Source organism: Bombyx mori, chromosome 17 (genome assembly GCF_030269925.1).
Source record: "Bombyx mori chromosome 17, ASM3026992v2".
Classification (NCBI taxonomy): Eukaryota; Metazoa; Arthropoda; class Insecta; order Lepidoptera; family Bombycidae; genus Bombyx; species Bombyx mori.
In genome coordinates this window covers 10,965,132-10,985,762 of record NC_085123.1, presented here as the reverse complement: position 1 = coordinate 10,985,762, position 20,631 = coordinate 10,965,132, and the positions used below count along the sequence as shown (strand labels likewise).

The following is a 20,631-nucleotide window of genomic DNA, read 5'->3' as shown; positions in this document are numbered from 1 at the left end:
AGACATCCATAACATAAATGCACCACCCATCTTGAGAATAAGTTCTAAGGTATAGTTACAACGGCTGCCCCACCCTTCAAACCGAAACGCATTACTGCTTCGCGGCAGAAATAGGCAGGGTGGTGGTGATATCTACCCGCGCGGACTCACAAGAGGTCCTACCACCAGTAATTACGCAAATTATAATTTTGCGGGTTTCATTTCATTTCAGTTTCCTTCAATCATCAACAAGATTGCATTACCACTAAGAGAACAGTACAAATCGCATAACACAATGAACCAAATTATAAGATGTAAAATAAAGGATGACCCGGGGTCGGCGTTGCGGCGGCGACGTCACATAAATGTCGCATAAAACCTAAACAAAACAAGATACGTCCGTCCCCCTATAAAAACTGGAATATGAATAGTAGGGATATTTCATATAACATTTTATGGGCTTTCGGTAGTTTTGTCATGTATTAAATCGCTGCCGGATATCGTTACTCATCTTTAAATTACAACAAATTTTTAAGCTATTGCATAGCTTTTATCGCGGGCCTTGAGCGCGGCGACCAAATCACGAAATTCCGTAACGAAAAAAACCTAACACCCCTCACTCCGCCTACCATGTCGCTCGCGTTCAACACATTCACACGTTGCGCTTGTGTAGTGTTTGTGATTAAGCGCGTGGCGTGACGTCACACTACATGTGCATCATGAAAAGTCTGCCCATATCTCTCTCGCGCGGTCTAGCTTATGAGTGTGAAGAGGACAGTTAAGGTTTTGCTTTTATTAATGTTTAATATAGCGTGGTCTTGTTTTATTATTGTTTTAATATTAAATTATCACAGTCTAATTATAATTGCATAAGTAGATAAAAAATGCTATGTAATAACTTTACCGCGGCAGTTCCCGAGTGCCACACGTTTGTTTTAATTGATTCGGTGGACTGCTTGTGAACATTAACAATATTTATCTAAGGGGTGCGTGAGTCATTTTATATGGAAATCTCAATAGTCATTTGCGGTAACAATGAAAGTTATACACGTTATGTTGCACGTTGTATGACGTCATAACTCCACACGAAATGAACTGGTTTTACGATTGATTTTTGCATTTTTTTATTGCTTATATGTGTGAGCGACTTGGCCTTAACCGGTCACCGAAGCCCATGGACATCAACAATATAAATGACGTCACCCACCTTGAGATATAAGTACTAAGGTCTGAAGTATAGTTACAACGACTGCCCCACCCTTCAAACCGAAACGCATTATTGCTTCGCCGCAGAAACAGGCTGGGTGGTTGTACCTAACCGTGCGAACTCGCAAGACGTCCTGTCACCAGTAATTACGCAAATTATAATTTTGCGGCTTTGATTTTTATTACACAATCTTATTCCTTCACCGTGGAAGGCAATCGTGAACATTTGTTAAGTACGTATTTAATTAGAAAAATTGGTATCTGCCTGCGGGTTTCGAATACTGGTGCATCGCAAGATGCGAATGCACCGGAAGTCTTATACTTTAGGCCACGGCGACTTCAAAGCTATTACTTTTATGCTGCTAAAATAATAATAATAATTTGAAAGGCTACGGTGTCATGGACTGCAGAAAAAAAAAGACTGTTGTACCTAATTATCGCCTGTTGAATTCATGAAATGATTTGCAAGCCGCAAACATTATCAGTTGAAATACATTATGAAAGAAAAGATTCTTAATAGAATTTAATTTGGGTAGTTATTACACAGCAGATTACGTAAAATAATTATTTGTCAATCTAGACATATGGTATAAAAATAGGTAAATTTTGGTTTAAAATAATAATAAAAAACGCTTCAATGGATTCGTTTGTAATTTTTTCTTTATTTTTTGTTCTAAATTTCCAAACCACAAGTTTTTTTATTAGTTAGGTACTTATAAAACTTTTCATATACAAAGAGGTATTGTTATGTGGTAGCATATAATAATATATACAATTTAACGCATTGAGAACATTGATGGTCTTAAAAGAAAAGAAGTAATGATATTAGTTAAACAAGCATTCAAAATTCAACTTATTCTGCTCTTAGACTAAATGCGGAAATCAAAACGTTCTCTTTGTCCTAGCCATTTAATTAACCCTTTCTGTTCATAGATCAAATATAATTAAATCAAATAAGCACACGATCTCTGCTGTGAAGAAAAGTCTTAAATTACTTTAATACGCTTCGGTCTACAAGCATGAATAGAAATTAATTAAAACCTTGCATAAGTATTTTTACCCGTCATTTACTTAGATTGGATTTGTTTTTGGTACTTTCAGAATTTACATATCTGGAAGGTGATAAGAGAAATAATAAGGGATGAGAGATAAATATTTCAAATTTGATTCGATAAGGCCTGCCGGAGGTAAGGTATCGTAATCTGCCCGCACACAACTCAGGTGGCTATATCTGTCAGTCAGTCCGTTTTGAAGGATAGCCGCTATGGAATTGAGGGTTCTACCTCAAATTTCAAGGTGAGGTGGTAGGTTCCACTCTGTCTTATTCATAACTCCTGTAGTCAGTACGCGCTAAGTTGGCTGACATTTTTTTTTATTGCTTAGATCGGTGGACGACCCCATAGACATCTACAACGTAAATCCGCCACCCACCTTGAGATATAAGTTCTAAGGTCTCAAATATAGTTACAACGGCTGCCCCACCCTTCAAACCGAAACGCATTACTGCTTCACGGCAGAAATAGGCAGGGTGGTGGTACCTACCCGCGCGTACTCACAAGAAGTCGTACCATTGAATTTAAACGGCGAATTTGAATCATTTTCAATATTAATGCAAAGCAAAAATTCGATCCTCAGTTCCGAAATAAATAATCTAAATGTATAGATTAGACGAGCCGACTCATTTCCGCTCACTGGAATTCGTATAATTGAAAGTCGGTCGCCGAAGTTTAGCAAAACGAATTATCGTCAAATACGACGACTTTTAGAGCGACAGTAACCGTCAGGTTTCAACGTAACGGTGACCAGTCGAAAATTAACTTTAATTATAATTCTCAGACTTTAATTTCGTTTTCATCCGAGATCGTTTTCTTTTATGTACTCTCTGAAGTATATACAATTGAGTTTTACAATTTCTAAATACGAAAAATTTCACTAAATACCTTTCCTGGTCCTGTTTTCATTAGGCACAATACGATAGCGAAGCCCGACCGTGACTTTAGAAGTTAAGTGTCTATTCTCGGGTTCTCTTAATTGAGATACTACACAAATAACAGAAAAAAATATCAAGAGATAATGATGGAGAAAACAATATGAAAAATGCACTAGTTTAGATACACTACCGAATTGATTTGTTTCCGTCATTATAGGGCGTAATACTGAACCGCATCTAGACAGAGATTTATTTACTGGTTTTATTACTGGTGGTAGGACCTCTTGTGAGTCCGCACGGGTAGGTACCACCACCCCGCCTATTTCTGCCGTGAAGCAGTAATGCGTTTCAGTTTGAAGGGTAGGGCAGCCGTTGTAACTATACTGAGACCTTAGAACTTATGTCTCAAGGTGGGTGACGCATTTACGTTGTAGATTACTATGAGCTCCAGTAACCACTTAACACCAGGTGGTGGGCTGTGAGATCGTCCACCCATCGAAGCAATAAAAAAAAATCGTCATGTTTTTCTGCCACGGTCGATCCTGCAGATTTTGACGGCTTTCACTACGACGTCGGTATAGTTAGAGCTCATTCTGTCATGCAGCTCTTTTTGGTAGCACTGAAAACCCCTTCAGCCCAAACGCCATCTGTTCAACATGCACTTTTCCCTACCTCTGTGACTTCAATTTCGCTCTCTCCAGACCATATCGGTTCTCCTGTAAATCTTCTAGTTTTTATTCAATCGCGCAGGGAAACTTCGACCATAACCCTTGACAGCCTTGACATTTCCTTTCAAATTCAAAGAATGCTGATCGTTTAATTCGAAAGATTGAATTTTGGAAACTTTTAATAGAATCAATGTATTCTTAACAAACACCCATTTACATAATGAACGACAAATTGCCGACCGAATGTCCCAGCGTTAAGGTCATACTTTAATTGTGCTCCTAATTAATTTTTAAATTATTTCGCTTTACACAATTTCATAGCACTCCGAACAATGGAATGTTCGTGAACGCTTGAAATGAATTTTTGATTACATCTTTTCACTTTGCATTTTATTCACTATTTCGAACATAAACAGTGCGATTAATCAAAGCTTTACTTTAAGCTTTGCTTTAGTCTTTTTCGAAAATTTCTGCAAACAAATGTCAATGCAAGATGTATAATAAAAATAAATACAGTTTTTTTTTATCGCTTTTATGGGTGGACGAGCTCACAGCCCACCTGGTGTTAAGTGGTAACTGGAGCCCACAGACATCTACAACGTAAATGCGCCACCCACCTTGAGATATAAGTTGTAAGATCTCAGTATAGTTACAACGGCTGCCCTGCCCTTCAGACCGAAACGCATTACTTCTTCACGGCAGAAATAGGCAGGGCGGTGGTACCTATCCGCGCGGACTCACAAGGGGTCCTACCACCAGTAATTACGCAGATTTTAAAGTATGAGCTTTTTCCTACAAATTTATTGTCTATGTTCTTCAGTATATACTTTTTTCTGTGCTGCTTTACAATATAAAAGACCATAGGTTATACACAATGTATAAAGCGGCTGATTTTAAACAGTATTGTACAATTCGAAAGTTTATTATAGCGATCATTTACACACTTGTCGAACACATGACTTCCTAACAAGCTATCGAACTGAAACGCCAACTTGCAGACTGCAGGTGCAGATCAAACTGTAACTTTCAGGAACGAAGTTCAGATAATATCGGTTCGATAAACTGACCGTACAAATTCGAATGTGATTGGTAATTTTGTAGTGGGCAATAATAAGTTCTGTTATTAGAGAGATATATTTGAGTGATATGTGCATTGTTTTGGTTATTTTATTATTAAGGCTGTAGCATGCAATAAGGGCACATCTTAGTCATGCGCAAGTGTCGCGAGATGACAGTCGACATCAACTCGCGCGCCGATTTAATGTATAGTTTACAATAATATAGCTCGGTAGAGATAGTGTCTCTGGACTTCACTCGAATGTGAAGCCTCTCCCCGTTTCCCTTTCGCCAGGTCCAGAGATAATGTAACCGGGTTGTACTTTTGGAATATATTTGCTATCTCTTAGTGCGTGAAATTCTATTTCACCTTTTTTTTATATTATACTATACTGTATACTGTGTGTATATAGTTTTCTCTTCCCCTATTTACATTCAGAACATTATAAGTGTTTGTAAAATAGTGTATTTGACTTGTTTCTTTCAATTTATTATAATACCCTGTCCGATGATGTGTTTTTATATAACGAACCACAAAACAATTGCATAAGCCCTTGATGTTTTTATTAACTATTGTTTCAATAACTTTTTATTTATTTATATTAAATATCAATACTTTCATAGGCCTCAATATTTTACATCCTATTTTTGTTTTAAAACACGAATTCCTTCATTATATACATCTCTGAGTAAAATTATTTAGATTTAGAAAAGTACTAAAATAGGGAATTAGCTTTTTTTTCTAACAGTCACATTCAGTTCTTAAAATGTTTTAAATAGGTTGCAATATATCACAACAGGCTTTTGACATAGTGCAGGCGCGTCCAAACAGCATGGTTCGAATTCACAAACCAAATGATTTATACATGTATGTATGCCCAAACTTCGACGCTAACCCGAAAATATTATAGGCTTCTTGACATAGTGTTTGTGTGTTATTCGATAATTCTTCTTATCATAAATCGTATTGAGGGTTCAAAGGATATTTGGTTTAAACGATATTTTTGCAACGTTAAAAGAGATCCATTTAAAATATGGAATAAAATCTAATAAAAAAATCTTCTTCCACTATTTGAATGGAGTAAGCTAAATTGAAGTTGAATTTAACAACATCGAACTGTTGATGCTAAAACCAAATAAAACGTACCTTTAATTACAAAGATAACGAGGGAGTTATGATTTAAGTGTATTCTAAACTTAGGTACCATCGATACTGACTAATACTAATATCATAAAAGTATTTTAAATGAGATTTTTTTTCTCCGCACTTATTGCACGTTTGGACTATACTTTTTCACTTTGTGATATAAAATGACTTTAACAGCGTTTAAGAAGTTGCCGTTCATAGTGACATTTTATGGAAGAGATTTGCACTCAAGGTACTGAATCAATGAATGAAAGCCACGTTAGATAGTTTTATAATCTTTTTAAGCTGATTTATCTGCTATAAATAAAATCATTGTTAAATATTATGTTTGTTGTTTGATCGTTATCACAACGTACAATCGTCATCCATCTCATTCAGTTGAAACTGAACTTTGCACTGTAGCTATTGACGCTTGTGTAAAGTGTCTGATATACAACCATCATTGAAGATAAGCGGAGTTTAGAATTATCCAAGGAACAAAAAGAAAATCAAAAAAATGTACAAGCGAACACTATCGCTTTTTCTTTTTACCTACTAAAACAGATAAACTATTTACTTGTGCCTTTAATACACTCATCCATTCATGAGTGACGACTCAACAGTATCTGTGTGCTTAGTGCGAGTTTTTTAACGTTCTCGATAGCGTAAAAGTTAACTGATATTTGTATGGATGGATCGTTTGCCTACGTTTGCCGCTAGGGGCGCTGTTCCAACTTCATACAAAATTGGGCTAACTTTTACGCTATCGAGAACGTTAAAAAACTCTCACTAAGCACACTGAACTAAAGAAGACAGTAGATTTCATTTCTACGCTCGAACAAATCCAACGTGCCATCGCATATGGTAAGCGGAATATGGTGCACGTTTTAGGCAGGCGCGCTGTAAGCTATTGTTTGCGTACGATTTATCGCTGATCGCATATAGGACGGCGGCAATTCACTTTGAGAACAACGTGTCCATTGACAGTCCTGTACCGGCATTGTCCACTTATTGTTGTTTAAAGCTATTACAAATGAGGCTTGTACTGTAAACGACGGCACTCGATCGTAAATCACAATATCGATGACATTACGTTACTCAGTTTGGAATATCGACAAATTTGGAGCCAACATGCAGACTAACACGGATATAACAAAGCCGGTGTATCTACTTCAATGCATCTATGAATACGTTGATTTTGTAAATAATCTTATAAAAAAAACTAGCTGACCCGGCAAACGTTTTGCCATATATAAGATTTCTAGAGAATTTCTAGTATAGAAAAAATATATATTGTAAGTGTGTAAAGATGTGGTAAATGAGTGAAAGAGGCATGTAGCGCTGTGAACGATGAGGAAATATAAAAATAACAGAACCTCATACAATCACATAACGCCTCATTATAACAAACAAAAAATTGTCAAACAAATAAAAAATAAACGTTAGGGGTGGACAACCCTTATCACTTAGGGGTATGCAAAATAGATAGTAGCCGATTCTCAGACCTACTGAACATGCATATAAAATTTCATAAAAATCGTTCAAAGCGTTTCAGAGGAGTATGGTAACTAATATTGTGACACGAGAATTTTATATATAAGACTACTATGAAAACTTATAAACTGTCATTGAGCTTATCTACTTGAAGACTTGGATAATCAATTTGACAACACGTAGCTGTGTATTAAGTGAATTGTTTCAAAACATTAGACCCATTTTTATTTCTGTAAACATTGAAATGAGTTGAATGAATTATCTTAAATAACGCTAATTCTGCTGCACGAATAGGGACGTATGACTGCTTAGAGACAAAAACTCGTAGGATGGTGAGGCCAATCATTATTAATACACCATATGTCATACAACCTACACAAAATATAACAAAATATTTATGTGGATAAAAATATTTTTATTTGAAACCATAACTGAAATTCTATGCTAGCTGCACATCTATCTACGTAACGAGAATCAAGGTTTTTTTTTTTTGTAAACAAAGCTATTTGACAAACTGAATTGGTATCCTGATTTTTTTCTAGGCAATAAATAATTGGGAGGTTCGATTTGCAGATTTATGGTTATTAAAGATATGTACCCGTGATAGCGCAGCGTTTCAATATTCATTTACATGGAAATTTTAGGGGATCGAGTTAAAATGATTGTTTCTCATATTACGATAAGACTGAGTGATATTAATTCAAATTTTAAATATAATTATTATGAATTAAGCAACGCAGAAGTCGTTATGAATTTAAGGGTCTTGCTAAGCTGGCAGGGTGGTGTTTTGCTACCACAAAGCATTGCTCCATTAGACCTTGGTATGGTGCTTGTTGACGATATTCTAAGACTAAATGCACAAATGATGAAGTAATCAGTTTTTTTTTTTTTTTTTTTTAAACCTGTCTTAAAAATTGATATTTATATTCTATGTTCTTTGTTGGATGAAATTTCGATGATAGTTTTAAATAAGGGGAGTTTTGACTTAAAACTGTAATGTTGTTTTCTTATCTTCGTAGTTTTTTTTAGTACGTTTGTGATTAGACAGCAAAGGCCGGATACCATGACCTCTTCCTTCTCTTTCTGACATTAGAAAATGTAACGATGACCCCAAGCGGTGAGCCATCTTAGGAGACGGTGGAAAGTCACTTAAAAAATTCCCAAGGCCTACAATATTCTCACCCCTATACAACGGCGTATCCAGGGGGGGGGTCATGGGGTCATGACCCCCCCCTGAGCTGGTTCCAGGACTTAGGTGAACCACTAATTGAACATAATGATTTTATTTATATATTTTGTCACTATACAAATTTTATGTAACTATATACCTTCAATATTTAATTAATTTAATATAATATAATAACTTTGTATGATGGCAAGCGTTTGGGAACGAGCGCATCGAAAATTTGACTGTGACCCCCTCCTGGCGCCAAAGCTGAATCCGCCCTTGCCCCTATACTGAGAAGAGGCCGCAAGAACATAAATCGTGTTTCAAGATCACAAGATTGCGCAATTAGAGAATGCACCGTATAATCTGACAAAGAGATTAAATGGTTCTTCAAAACTTTCCAAAGAAGTCGTACTTCAAAAATTTTCCGTTCATACTTAAAATGACTATTAAGGATTTACGGTTATGGTGTAGATTCCGGATATCTGTAACGTATGAGCTCCTGAACAAGCGAACGTACGTACATTATTCTCATGCGAAACTTTTCCACTTCGAATTCGAATAATTCATTCAGATTATATGTATCGTCACTGACCTCTTTTTCTTCACTTTAAATATAAAAAGTGCGGTTTACTTTTAGAAACAGCCGTGTTTTATTACAATAGGTGTATCTACAAAGTGGATCTCGATACTTATTAAGTGAATAGCTGTGCCTTCGTCTGGGTGAGTTGATCTACATTATGTAACAATCATAGCGCGATTCAGAATACTAATACCGCCATCAGTCTTGTGTTACCGTTAAAGCGCGTAATTTTTTAAACTTTAATAGCTTTATAGGTACTAAATGGAGAAAACGTGACTTTTTTGGATAAGAAACAAGTGCCCAGGCAAAGTATTACCCGACGTCTATCCAGTGGCTTATGCGTCATGCGCGTACACTGACAGACATATGTAATATCATTTTAAAACATTAATGCTTACTGACTACACGGATTATCCTGTACCTCACAGGTAGTTTAGAAATGAATTTTTTTATATATGTACTCCTTTTTAAATAAAATACAAATCCATACTCTAAAAGCAGGCTAAAATAAACTTAATATTACAAACGAATACAATTTCTACAAAACAATGAAAGCATTTGGAATATCGAAAAGCTGATATCATGACGTCTTCGAATATAAATCGGGAACAATATCTATATTATTTACATACATTCTCTTGGTTAAAATGTAAACTTTATGTTTTCATTTGGAACAATCAAATAAAATGAAGACAACTTGTACGGATTTGACTTTAGAAATTCGGAAATATTAGTTTTATATTAAACTAGCGTATACACGCGGCATCGCTACGAGCAGCATTCATATAGTATGTTAAGTCCTCGACTATAGTACTTTTTATGTATGAAAGATATGATAATTATGTCCTTTTCAGTACTATTGGACCAAATTTCTTCATTAATATACTCGTATATATATTCTTCATTAATATTCATGTAATATCAATTAATCTATGATAATATTTTGAAGTTGTAGAGTTTGTTTGCTTGTGTGTTTGTTTGTACGCGCTAATATCAGGAATTACTAGTTCGGATTAATTTCTTTTAATGTCGTATAGCCCATTTATTTATATCATCATGCAAGATGTTGAAAAAACGGGGAAATTTTATTCCCTTGTGTGACTTGCGTAAACAGTTAAAATAACGCAACAATAAATAAAACAGAATTATTCCTATTAAAAAGTTCTAAGCAAAGTAGCTAAGGTTTATCTTATTAGGTTGATCCACCTTATAATAACCTTTTTAATGTTAATCAAATTTAGAAAATAATACATTCTTTGGGTATATCACCAGTAGAAAATTCATCATAGCGCACCATCCGAAGGGAATTTTCTGTTTATTCTTTTATTTATTTTTTTACTTCATTCATTTTTTAATCGATAATTGCATTTTATCATTATACATTTTTACACTAGAATTTAGATTGTCAAATACGAGAAAGATAAATTTAAAATAGGTAGATTTTATTTGTTCTTTTGTATATTCTTATACCTTTAAACGAGCAATTCTTGTAAATATATATATATAATCTGAATCTCGGAAACGGCTCCAACGATTTTCATAACATTTAGTATACAGGGGATTTCGGGGGCGATAAATCGATCTAGCTATGATTTATTTTCAGAAAATGTTGTTTCATTCGTGTTTTAAATAATATAATCAACTTTATGACTCTTCCCGATACTATTGGCGAATAATAATACTATTTTTACTGCTTTAAAGACACAACAAGATGGCATTATAAAAAAAAAAGCCGAGTAAGGCTCGGTCATCATCTAGTCATAATAATGTGAAAATTTAATCGATATCTATCAAAATAGAAAACATGTCCGAAGCTAATAAGGACTACAGTTTACCAAAGCTATTTCAAGTTCGATTTGAATTATGCACAATTTGCGGGTAAGTTGCGATTGGTTCGACGGAATGAGGTTTACCTGTGTTTGCTTTTCATCGGCAAATGGAGTTCCTCTTGATATTGTATTTGCTGGTTTCCACCTCAGTTTCTCGTATAAATTACTTGATTGATAAATGTAATTGTGTTGTTAAATTGTCTAAGGACCAGTAAGTTTTCGTTTATCATTAGGCTATTTCCTGCTTTATGTCGGGATTCCGAGTGTTCTTTTTACGGAAAACAATGCAAGAAATTTAATTTACATATCTTTGATGCATCTTAATTAAATAATTGAAGTCGTCGTGGCCTAAATGATAGAACGTCCGGTGCATTCGTCCATAGCGATGCACCGGTGTTCGAATCCCGCAGGCGGGTACCAATGTTTCTAATGAAATACGTACTTAATAATTGTTCACGATTGACTTCCACGGTGAAGGAATAACATTGTGTAATAAAAATCAAACCCGCAAAATTATAATTTGCGTAATTACTGGTGGTAGGACCTCTTGTGAGTCCGCACGGGTAGGTACCACCGCCCCGCCTATTTCTGCCATTTTCTGCCATGAAGCAGTAATGCGTTTCGGTTTGAAGTGTGAGACAGCCGTTGTAACTATACTGAGACCTTAGAACTTATATCTCAAGGTGTGTGGCGCATTTACGTTGTAGATGTCTATGGGTTCCAGTAACCACTTAACACCAGGTGGGCTGTGAGCTCGTTCACACATATAAGCAATAAATAATAATAATAAAAAAACTAGGTCCATCACAAAACCCTATAATAACATTGGCATAACGTATAATGACGAATAGGTAGTATCCATTCTATTTATTCGTAAATTTTAAGAACGCCTTAAATGATATAAAGAAACTTTTTGTTTGTTATCCTAAAACTAGTTTATTATATACACAGTAGTGCTCCAGCATGTCATGCTATTTACAATACCCAGAGACAATAAAAAATGTACACTTTATTCAATTTTCAAACTTAGCAATGAAACTGTTTTTATTTATACATATTATAATCTTTGAATATAAAACTAAATAATGTACTATGTTTTTTATCTATTTACATTATTATTATAATAGGTAATAATTAAATTTTAAAAATGGTCTAAAATAAAACTAAAAATGAATAAAGTCACTATACCCATATGTACACATGTACGTATTGTCGACGAAGTGCAAATATTTCGTCTACCATATGGCGTCTGGCGAAATTTGGGCGAGATACAACAAAGCATAGATAGAATAATAACATTTTCAGTTTGTTGACAATATGTGGAAAAATGAAATTATTTGCAATAAAACACATTTGCCTGTAAAACATTTCCGGTCACGACTTCTGTGAAGGTGAAAATTACATTCATTAATAGAATTCAATAGAACTGGGCCCTGTAACTTAAATATTCCGAAACAGTGTGTTCGCAATTAAAAAATACACATACCTATATTTGAGTCGACTATTATCAAAGCCGGTAATGTGACTTTTGGACAATTATTGGTAAATCAGAAAAACGAATTATTGACTTTGTATTCCATTTGCAGTCACAAAACTCTTCTGAACGACATCTTAGATAAATAACAGGTTAAGTATTAACCTTTATTGCCCGCACCCACTTGAAATCCCTTCAGGTTATTCAATCACGATTCTGCAGGATAGCCGTCGGAGCGCCGTGGTTCCTTAGGAACGTGGATCTCCACGATGACCTGGAGCTCGACTCTCTTAGTAAGTATCTACAGTCGGCATCGCTGCGCCATTTTGAGAAGGCGGCACGACATGAGAACCCTCTCATCGTAGCTGCTGGAAATTACATACCCGACCCAGTAGACCGAATGGTAAACCGTCGACGTCGCCCAAAGCACGTCATTACGGATCCTCCTGATCCATTAACGGTGCTTTTAGGCACCACAAGCACCGGTCACCGTCCTCGTCGAACCCGTCGCTTGCGACGAAGGGCTCGACGAGCGAACTAACCCATAGACACAGCCCACTGAGTTTCTCGCCGGATCTTCTCAGTGGGTCGCGTTTCCGATCCGGTGGTAGATTCTGCGAAGCACTGCTCTTGCTAGGGTCAGTGTTAGCAACTCTCCGGTTGAGCACCGCGAGCTCACCTACAAACGTTAGGGCGAAGCTGAAATAGCCTCTCAAGGCTATCAGCATAGGAAAAAATCAATCTGTATTGACATATCAATAACATTTTTTTGTCCAAATGCACAGATTGCCACCTTTGATAATAGACGACTCATTTATGGTGCAGCTTGCTAATTGATAATTATGCATCGAATAACAAAAAATCATATGTATAACAATCAGTAATAAAATTTAGTTAGGACATTTCGGAAATGCTAATCAGAAATTAATGGCTAGAGGATTTCTAACTATTTCTAACCGTTTCACTATATTTTTTAGAGCTTGTGGGTTCTATTTAGCTTTGAGAATTATTTAGAGCAGGGGTCGGCAACCTGTTTTTTTTTTTTTTTACAACTTAATGCACATAAGTACAATGGCGGACTTACTTAATGCCTGAGGCATTCTCTACCAGTCAACCAAGGGTGGTGTAGAGAATCCTGTGGTAGGTGCATAACTTAATGTGAAACAACCAAACTACATTATACAATATACAAACACATACACGGTATATATATATATATATAATCACACAAACAACGTACACAATTTTATATCATGATAATAATATAAAATTTACACATATATCTATATATAATCTCTATCATATACTCACATATTCACATACATATTCATATAGACACTTAAACAAAAATATAACAAAGAAATAGAACCACACATACATACATATATAGTACAAGAAAATAGTATATTGCACAGAACACAAATTGCAGGTCAAATTGTTAAGTTTTTAAGTTTCTCTAGAAAAAGTTGACGTACCTTTATTTTGAAAGTTAGGCGATCAGTGATCATCCTAACATTAAAAGGAAGTGAATTCCAAAGTTGAACAGATTGAACTACGAAAGACGAACGGACCAAACTAGAGTTGTGCGTGGGACAGTGAAGGAGTAAATTATTAGAGGAACGCAAGTCCTTATCGTGCGAAGAATGTAAATATTTAAAGTACTGAGTCAGATAGGAGGGAGGAGTTGGGCATGTTAGTATAGAATGAAGCGCAGTAAGAGCATGTAGATTGCGGCGCTCGCGTATAGGAAGAAAATTTATTTCGGAGCGGTAAGTAGACACGTGGTCATACTTGCGAAGATTAAAAATGAAACGAATGCAGTTGTTGAGAAGGCGGTCGAGTTTGTTCAAAAGGTCTGCATTCAGGTCAAGATAGCATACATCGCCATAGTCAATTATGGGCAGGATTAAAGCTTGAACAAGCATCAACTTTATCTTGAAAGGGAGAAAGTTCTTGAAGCGATAAAGGGCACGCAGAGTTCCAGTAACCTTTCGACTAACATTCAACACCTGTACCGCCCAGTCAAGTCTGGAATCCATATACAGTCCAAGGTTTTTGACTGATGGGCTCAGAGGTATAATTGCTCCATTATAAGTTACGGGTGGGAGTGAGCTAAAATCTAATCGTCCCAGCAAACGGGGACTACCAATAATAATCGCCTGACATTTGGTTGGATTGACCGTCAAACCAAACCTACCAGACCAATCGCATATAGCCTCTAGATCCCCATTCACTCTGCGTACCGCTTCAGACACACAGTACACAGTAGCCTGCGAGTACAGCTGTAGGTCGTCAGCGTACAGGTGATACGAACACTGAAGGGACTGAGTTATGAGATTGATAAAGAGAGAGAAAAGCAAAGGGGAGAGAATTCCGCCTTGAGGGACACCAGTATCTAGATCACGCCATGAAGACGAAGACTCATCAATGCGGACCGATTGCTGGCGCCCTCGAAGATATGATGTAAACCATTTCAGCACCTCAGGCGAAATCATAAGATAGGACAGGATAGATAAAAGGATTTCGTGACTGACGGTATTAAAGGCATTAGAGAAGTCGACCAAAGCCAACAATGTGACTTTAGTATCCTCCATTCCAGCCCTAATATCGCCTGTCACTTTGAGGAGAGCGGAGATGGTGCTGTGGCCCGGTCTGAAGCCAGACTGTAGGGAGTTTATTAAACCATTCTTATGAACAAACTGGGACAGTTGGTTATGTACACAGGCCTCCAACACCTTGGACAGAAAAGGGAGAATCGATATGGGACGGAAATGAGTAGGAAGAGTCGGATTAGAGACTTTGGGTAAGGGAATCACAAATGCTTTGCGCCACTGTACAGGAAAAGTACCAGAGGACAAAGATGAATTGATTAAATGTTGTAACGATGGAAGAAGACAATCGAGAATCAGAACTATCATCTGGCGGCTCACTCCGTCGTGACCCACAGCATTGGATCTTATAGAGAGGATTATCTTTTTGATCTCACCCATAGATACCGTGGAAAATTTAAAGGGGTCGATTTATTTTGTTGGTGTCATACCTATAATTCAGTGTGAAACTTGGGTGTCCATATTTTGAGCTAATTTCTTATAATTGGGGATATATTTTGAGTTCCCGGTCCTTAAACAATTATCTAAATGTGAGTCATTAAGATTTGTTCGGCATTGAAAGAAAATAACTGTTTCGGATTACTTGGTAGTTTTAAATGCACGGTCTACGCGTGGCCTATTCGAAATACGATCACACACCAACAAAAAATACGTGCGTGTTATTAGATATGCTCAAGGTTAGCAAACTGCTAATCTATGCACAATCCTAAACTCAACTGACTACTTGCTGTATACCTATTGCCGTTTGACAAGAGTAAGTAAATCGCTCTGGCTGTCATACATTTACATTAGTCCAGCGAGGGCGCATTGAAAATCGATCGGGCGCCGCGTTGCCGACCCCTGATTTAGACCGATGCAGCTACCGCCGAGCTAATTGTTTGTGTCATTCCACGAGGCTCTTGAAATAAATACTTATATTTCTGGACATTGACAACAATACTACCAATACTACGTCTATTTATTTTTTTCCCTACCTACTCGCTGGCCTAAAGGCTCTTGTTTTTTTTCATACCTACTCGCTGGCCTAAAGGCTCGTAGCCTAAAGGCTATTCCAGCTTCTCGCATGTAATGTTTGGGTTCTTTTATAAATGACAAACGTTACGATCGGGCTTACATTTTTATTTGTTAATCACAATTATTCAGTTTTTACTAGCGTGTAACACGTACGTCGTAGACAATATGGCGGGGGAGTCATAGAGTATGTTTCGTAGAGTGGTCAGCAAAGATTAATGTTATGAGAATCGACATTAGGTCGCATATACGTTACATCTTCCCTTCTTTAGAGAAGACGATTTGATTACATTGATTGTGCTGAGCTATAGATCTAGTCTGTCGACTGGTTTGATGGTTCTTCCAAATCTTGAACATCTTGTAGTCGGTTGATCACTGCTAGTTATGACGGGTGCTTCTGAAGCGCTGCTTTTGCAATTAATCCTTGGTGATGTAGTTGTTTGTTCTTGAGATGTAGTAGCTGCTGCAGGTAGCTCCGGTTGTTTGTCCGATTGGGCATGTGGTAAGTCGTCAGGATATACTGTTTCCGGAACCGCTTCTTTGCTGCCAATTGATAGGTCTGATAGTGTATTGTGTATGTGTCCAATGTTTCTTCTGAATATTTGTCCTTTGTCGGTTTTAATGATAATGGATCTCGGGTGATCATTAGGTTTTTCTATCACTCTCGCTCCTTCCCATTGACGATGACCGACTTTGTGTCTGATTCTGTCGTCGAGTTCATAATTGGTTACGTTGCTTGTTGCTATGGTTGGCTTGTTTGTTTCGTAGGTACTTTAGTTCAGATGTGACCCCTTGAACTATCTTTGGTTTAAGATTATTTTCACTTGTAGGTATTAATGATCGTGTTATTCTACTGTAGAGGCGTTGATTAGGAGACCCTAGATTGTTTGTTCTTGGTGTATTTCTCCAATTTAATAGAGCAAGTTGGATATCCGATTTATCAATACTGCATTTCCTTAGTAGGTTTTTTGCAGTTTGGATAGCTCTTTCGGCTAAGCCATTGCCTTGGGGGTGGTGAGGACTGGATGTTGAGTGCGTGAAACGCCATTCTTTCTGGAAATTTTTGAATTCTCTGGACATGTACTGTGGACCGTTGTCTGATTCAAGTACTTCAGGTATTCCATGTGTAGAGAACCATTGTTTTAAGTGATTAATCACTTCAGTTGACGATGAGCTCTTAAGTGACTGAAAGTCTAAGTATCCTGAATAGCTGTCACAGATTACAATATACTGTTTTCCTTTTAGTTCAAATAGATCAGATGCCACAATCTGCCATGGGAGAGATGGGATTCTTTTGACTGCTACGGTATAGTTGGTATTGTCCTTTTGTGTTTTTTCACATGCTGAGCAGCTTCTAACCAGTTTCACAATGTCTTCATATTGTCCTCTCCAATAGAGTAATTGGTGTGCTCTTTTCAAGCAACTCTGAATTCCAAGGTGACCTTGGTGTATGTATTTTAGCATCTGAGGTATTTGTGTTTTGGGCACTACAATTTTGTAACCTTTGAAAATTAGACCTTTGAAGTATGTTAGTTCTTCTTTGAAATTGAAGTAGTGATGCAGTTCTGTAGGGAGTTGATCAGCCTTTTCTGGGAACCCTTTCATTATTGTTTTTAACAAGAGTTGCAGGTGGGGGTCTTCTTTTGTTGCTTTGATCAACTCTTCTGTGTAGTCAAATGTTGTTGGTAATATTATTGAGATCTTCAGGTCTTCTTCCTGATAGTCATTCAGTTTTGAAGTGTCACAATCACGACTTAAAAAGTCTGCTAGTGGTATTTCTGTGCCTTTTTTAAATGTAATTTTTGGTGAATACGGTGTTAGGTTGAGCATTATACGTTGAAGTCTAGCTGGGGCTGACTGAATGTTTTTTCTGAATATTGTCTCGAGCGGCTTGTGATCTGATTCGACTAATAACTCTTTGCCATAGACATACTCATGGAACTTTTTGCACCCAAATAGTATAGCAAGTGCTTCCTTTTCAATTTGAGGATAATTTTGTTCGGATTTAGTCAATGTTCTGGCTCCATAAGCTACTGGTTGGCCTTCCTGAAGAAGTGCTGCACCAAGATTCTTTGAGCTTGCATCCACGCTTAGTGTGACTGGTTTGTTTACATCATATAGTTTTAGCACTGGTGGATTCTGTAAGACTTTTTTAATTTTGTTGAGTGCTTCATCATGATAGAATTCCCAGTTGAAACTTGTGTCCTTGTGAAGTAGGTCTCTCAAAGGGTTTGTTAATTCTGACATGTTGGGAATGTATTTATTTAAATATGTTATCATTCCTAGTATCCTTTGCAGTTCTTTTTTGTTCTGTGGTGTTTTCATGAATTCTATGGCTTTTACTTTTTCAGGATCTGCTTCTAAACCTTTGGCTGAGACTATATGACCCAAAAATTTTATTCTTTTGGCTTCAAAGATGCATTTGCTTTGATTGAGTTTGAAGCCAGAAATTTTCAATGTCTCTATTACTTCTTTGACCGTTTTCTGTAGCTCTTCCTTCTTTTTGGCATGAATAAAGATATCATCGATTGATACTTTTACATTTTTGAATTTGCTGAGAAGATTAGTCAAGATTTCTTGAAAAATTTCAGGGGCTGACGACAGTCCGAATGGAAGTCTTTTGAATGAATATCTTCCCCATGGTGTAGAAAATGTTAGTATCTTTTGTGTTCTTTTTGATAATTTAATTTGCCAAAATCCTTTGGTGCAGTCTAGTAGGGAAAAGTATTCTGATCCTTTGATGTCTGCTGCTATCTCTTCTATTGTTGCAAGTGGGAAATGTCTTCTTAAAATATTTTTGTTCACATCCGATGGGTCGATGCATATTCTCAATTTTCCTTTTTGTCTGACTACCACCATCGGACTTACTGCTGGTGTCGGTTCTGTTTCAGGTGTGATGACATCCAGTTTTACCATTCTATCTAATTCTTGTTTTACTTCATTTCTTATGGCATGTGGAACTTTTCTTGTTGGTTTTATTTCAAATTTGGGGTTTTCTATGAGGTCAATATCATACTCAAAATTTTTGTAGCAACCTAACCCTTTAAATATGTCATCATTGGATGAGCTTTCTTTCAATGTTTCAACTCGTGCAATTAGTCCCAGCTTCTCACAAGTGTTTAGTCCTAAGACTGGTGTGACTCTTTCAGCTACAACTTTAAATAGTATTTTAGCAGTTTTCTTTTTTATTTTGCATTGTAACTTTACTTCTCCAAGTACTGAAATTCTGTTATTTGAATAACTTATTAAATTTTTAGTGCGACTTGGTTGTATACAAGCGTGAGTTTTCTGTACTATGAAATTTGGAAGGACGTTGCACTCTGCACCAGTATCAAGCTTTGCTGTGAATTTGGTGTTGGCAGTTTCGACACTTTCTGTCCAATCTTTGGAGTTGCCGACACTTAATTGTCCTATAAATGATTCATCTGAATTTTCTGAAGTAGAATTTTCTTCTAGAGTATTTATTTTATTTTTTTGTTTCAATTGGATTTTGGAACGACACATTTTTGCAAAATGACCGGCCTTGTTACACTTTGTGCATAATTTGTTGTAGGCTTGGCATTCTCTAGCCTTGTGGTTTGAACCACATCTTTTACAGTCAAATTTTTCATTTCTGAAGTTCTTACTTTTGATTGTCAGTATTTTTTCACTCTTGTTGTTATTCTCAAACTCATTAAGTTGTTTGGAGGCTTGTTCACTGCTTTTACAGATGGCTGTGGCTTTTGTGAGATCAAGTTTTTCTTCGGTGAGTAATTTTTCTCTGATTTGGGTTGATTTTATTCCGAATACAATCTTGTCTTTTAGCATTTCTTCAAGTAGAGTGCCAAACTCGCATTTGTTTGCTTGTGTTTTAATTCTAGTGATGAATTCGTTAAACGATTCGTCTTCATGTTGTTCAATTTTGAAGAAAACATACCTTTCGAACGATATGTTGTTTTTCGGCGCGAAATATTCTTCGAACTTTCCGATAATGATGCTTAATTTTTGTTCGTCTATTGTATTCAAATTAAAACTGTTGTAGATGTCAATTGCATCTGGTCCTATGATTGACATGAATGTTGCAGCTTGAATATCGGCAGGTTTCTTTCCTAGCTGAATTGCTGTTGCATACCATTCGAACTGTTGTCGCCATTTTTTCCAATTTGCCGACTTGTTGTCCGACTCGATGTGCAAGTATCCGGGTGGTTTAATACCGGAGACTGCTTCGTTGTTATTTGTTGCCATTCTGACACCATGTAATGTTTGGGTTCTTTTATAAATGACAAACGTTACGATCGGGCTTACATTTTTATTTGTTAATCACAATTACCGTACAATGGGGTAAATAGGGACAAAATCGACCTTCAGATTGAATTTTAAAATAGTTCCAATTAAATAGTCACTGCTCAACCAAAGAAATAAGTTGAGTCTTGAACGTACCTAGGTGATAAAAACCGTTACATAATTTTAATTATTCATTTTAAAGAAATAATCGGTAAAATAATGGCCGTCCCAATTT

At 36.5% G+C, this 20,631-nt stretch overlaps 1 protein-coding gene across 1 annotated transcript; it reads right to left on the bottom strand.

The window, feature by feature from the left end:
• Positions 1 to 16,438: 16,438 nt before the first annotated feature.
• On the bottom strand, positions 16,439 to 20,357 carry LOC119629777 (uncharacterized protein K02A2.6). The gene is made up of 2 exons (XM_062673505.1): positions 16,906 to 20,357; positions 16,439 to 16,838 (listed from the first exon to the last, which is right to left on the bottom strand). The coding sequence occupies exons 1-2, from the start codon at positions 20,355 to 20,357 to the stop codon at positions 16,439 to 16,441; spliced, it is 3,852 nt and encodes a 1,283-aa protein (XP_062529489.1).
• Between the last annotated feature and the right edge of the window lie 274 nt (positions 20,358 to 20,631).

Excerpts from the sequence above, each read along its gene's own strand:
- LOC119629777 (XM_062673505.1), bottom strand. The coding sequence starts at position 20,357 with ATGGCAACAAATAACAACGAAGCAGTCTCCGGTATTAAACCACCCGGA. Across the intron at positions 16,839-16,905 it reads GGGGTCACATCTGAACTAAA|AATCAGACACAAAGTCGGTC; the intron begins GTACCTACGAAA and ends ACTCGACGACAG.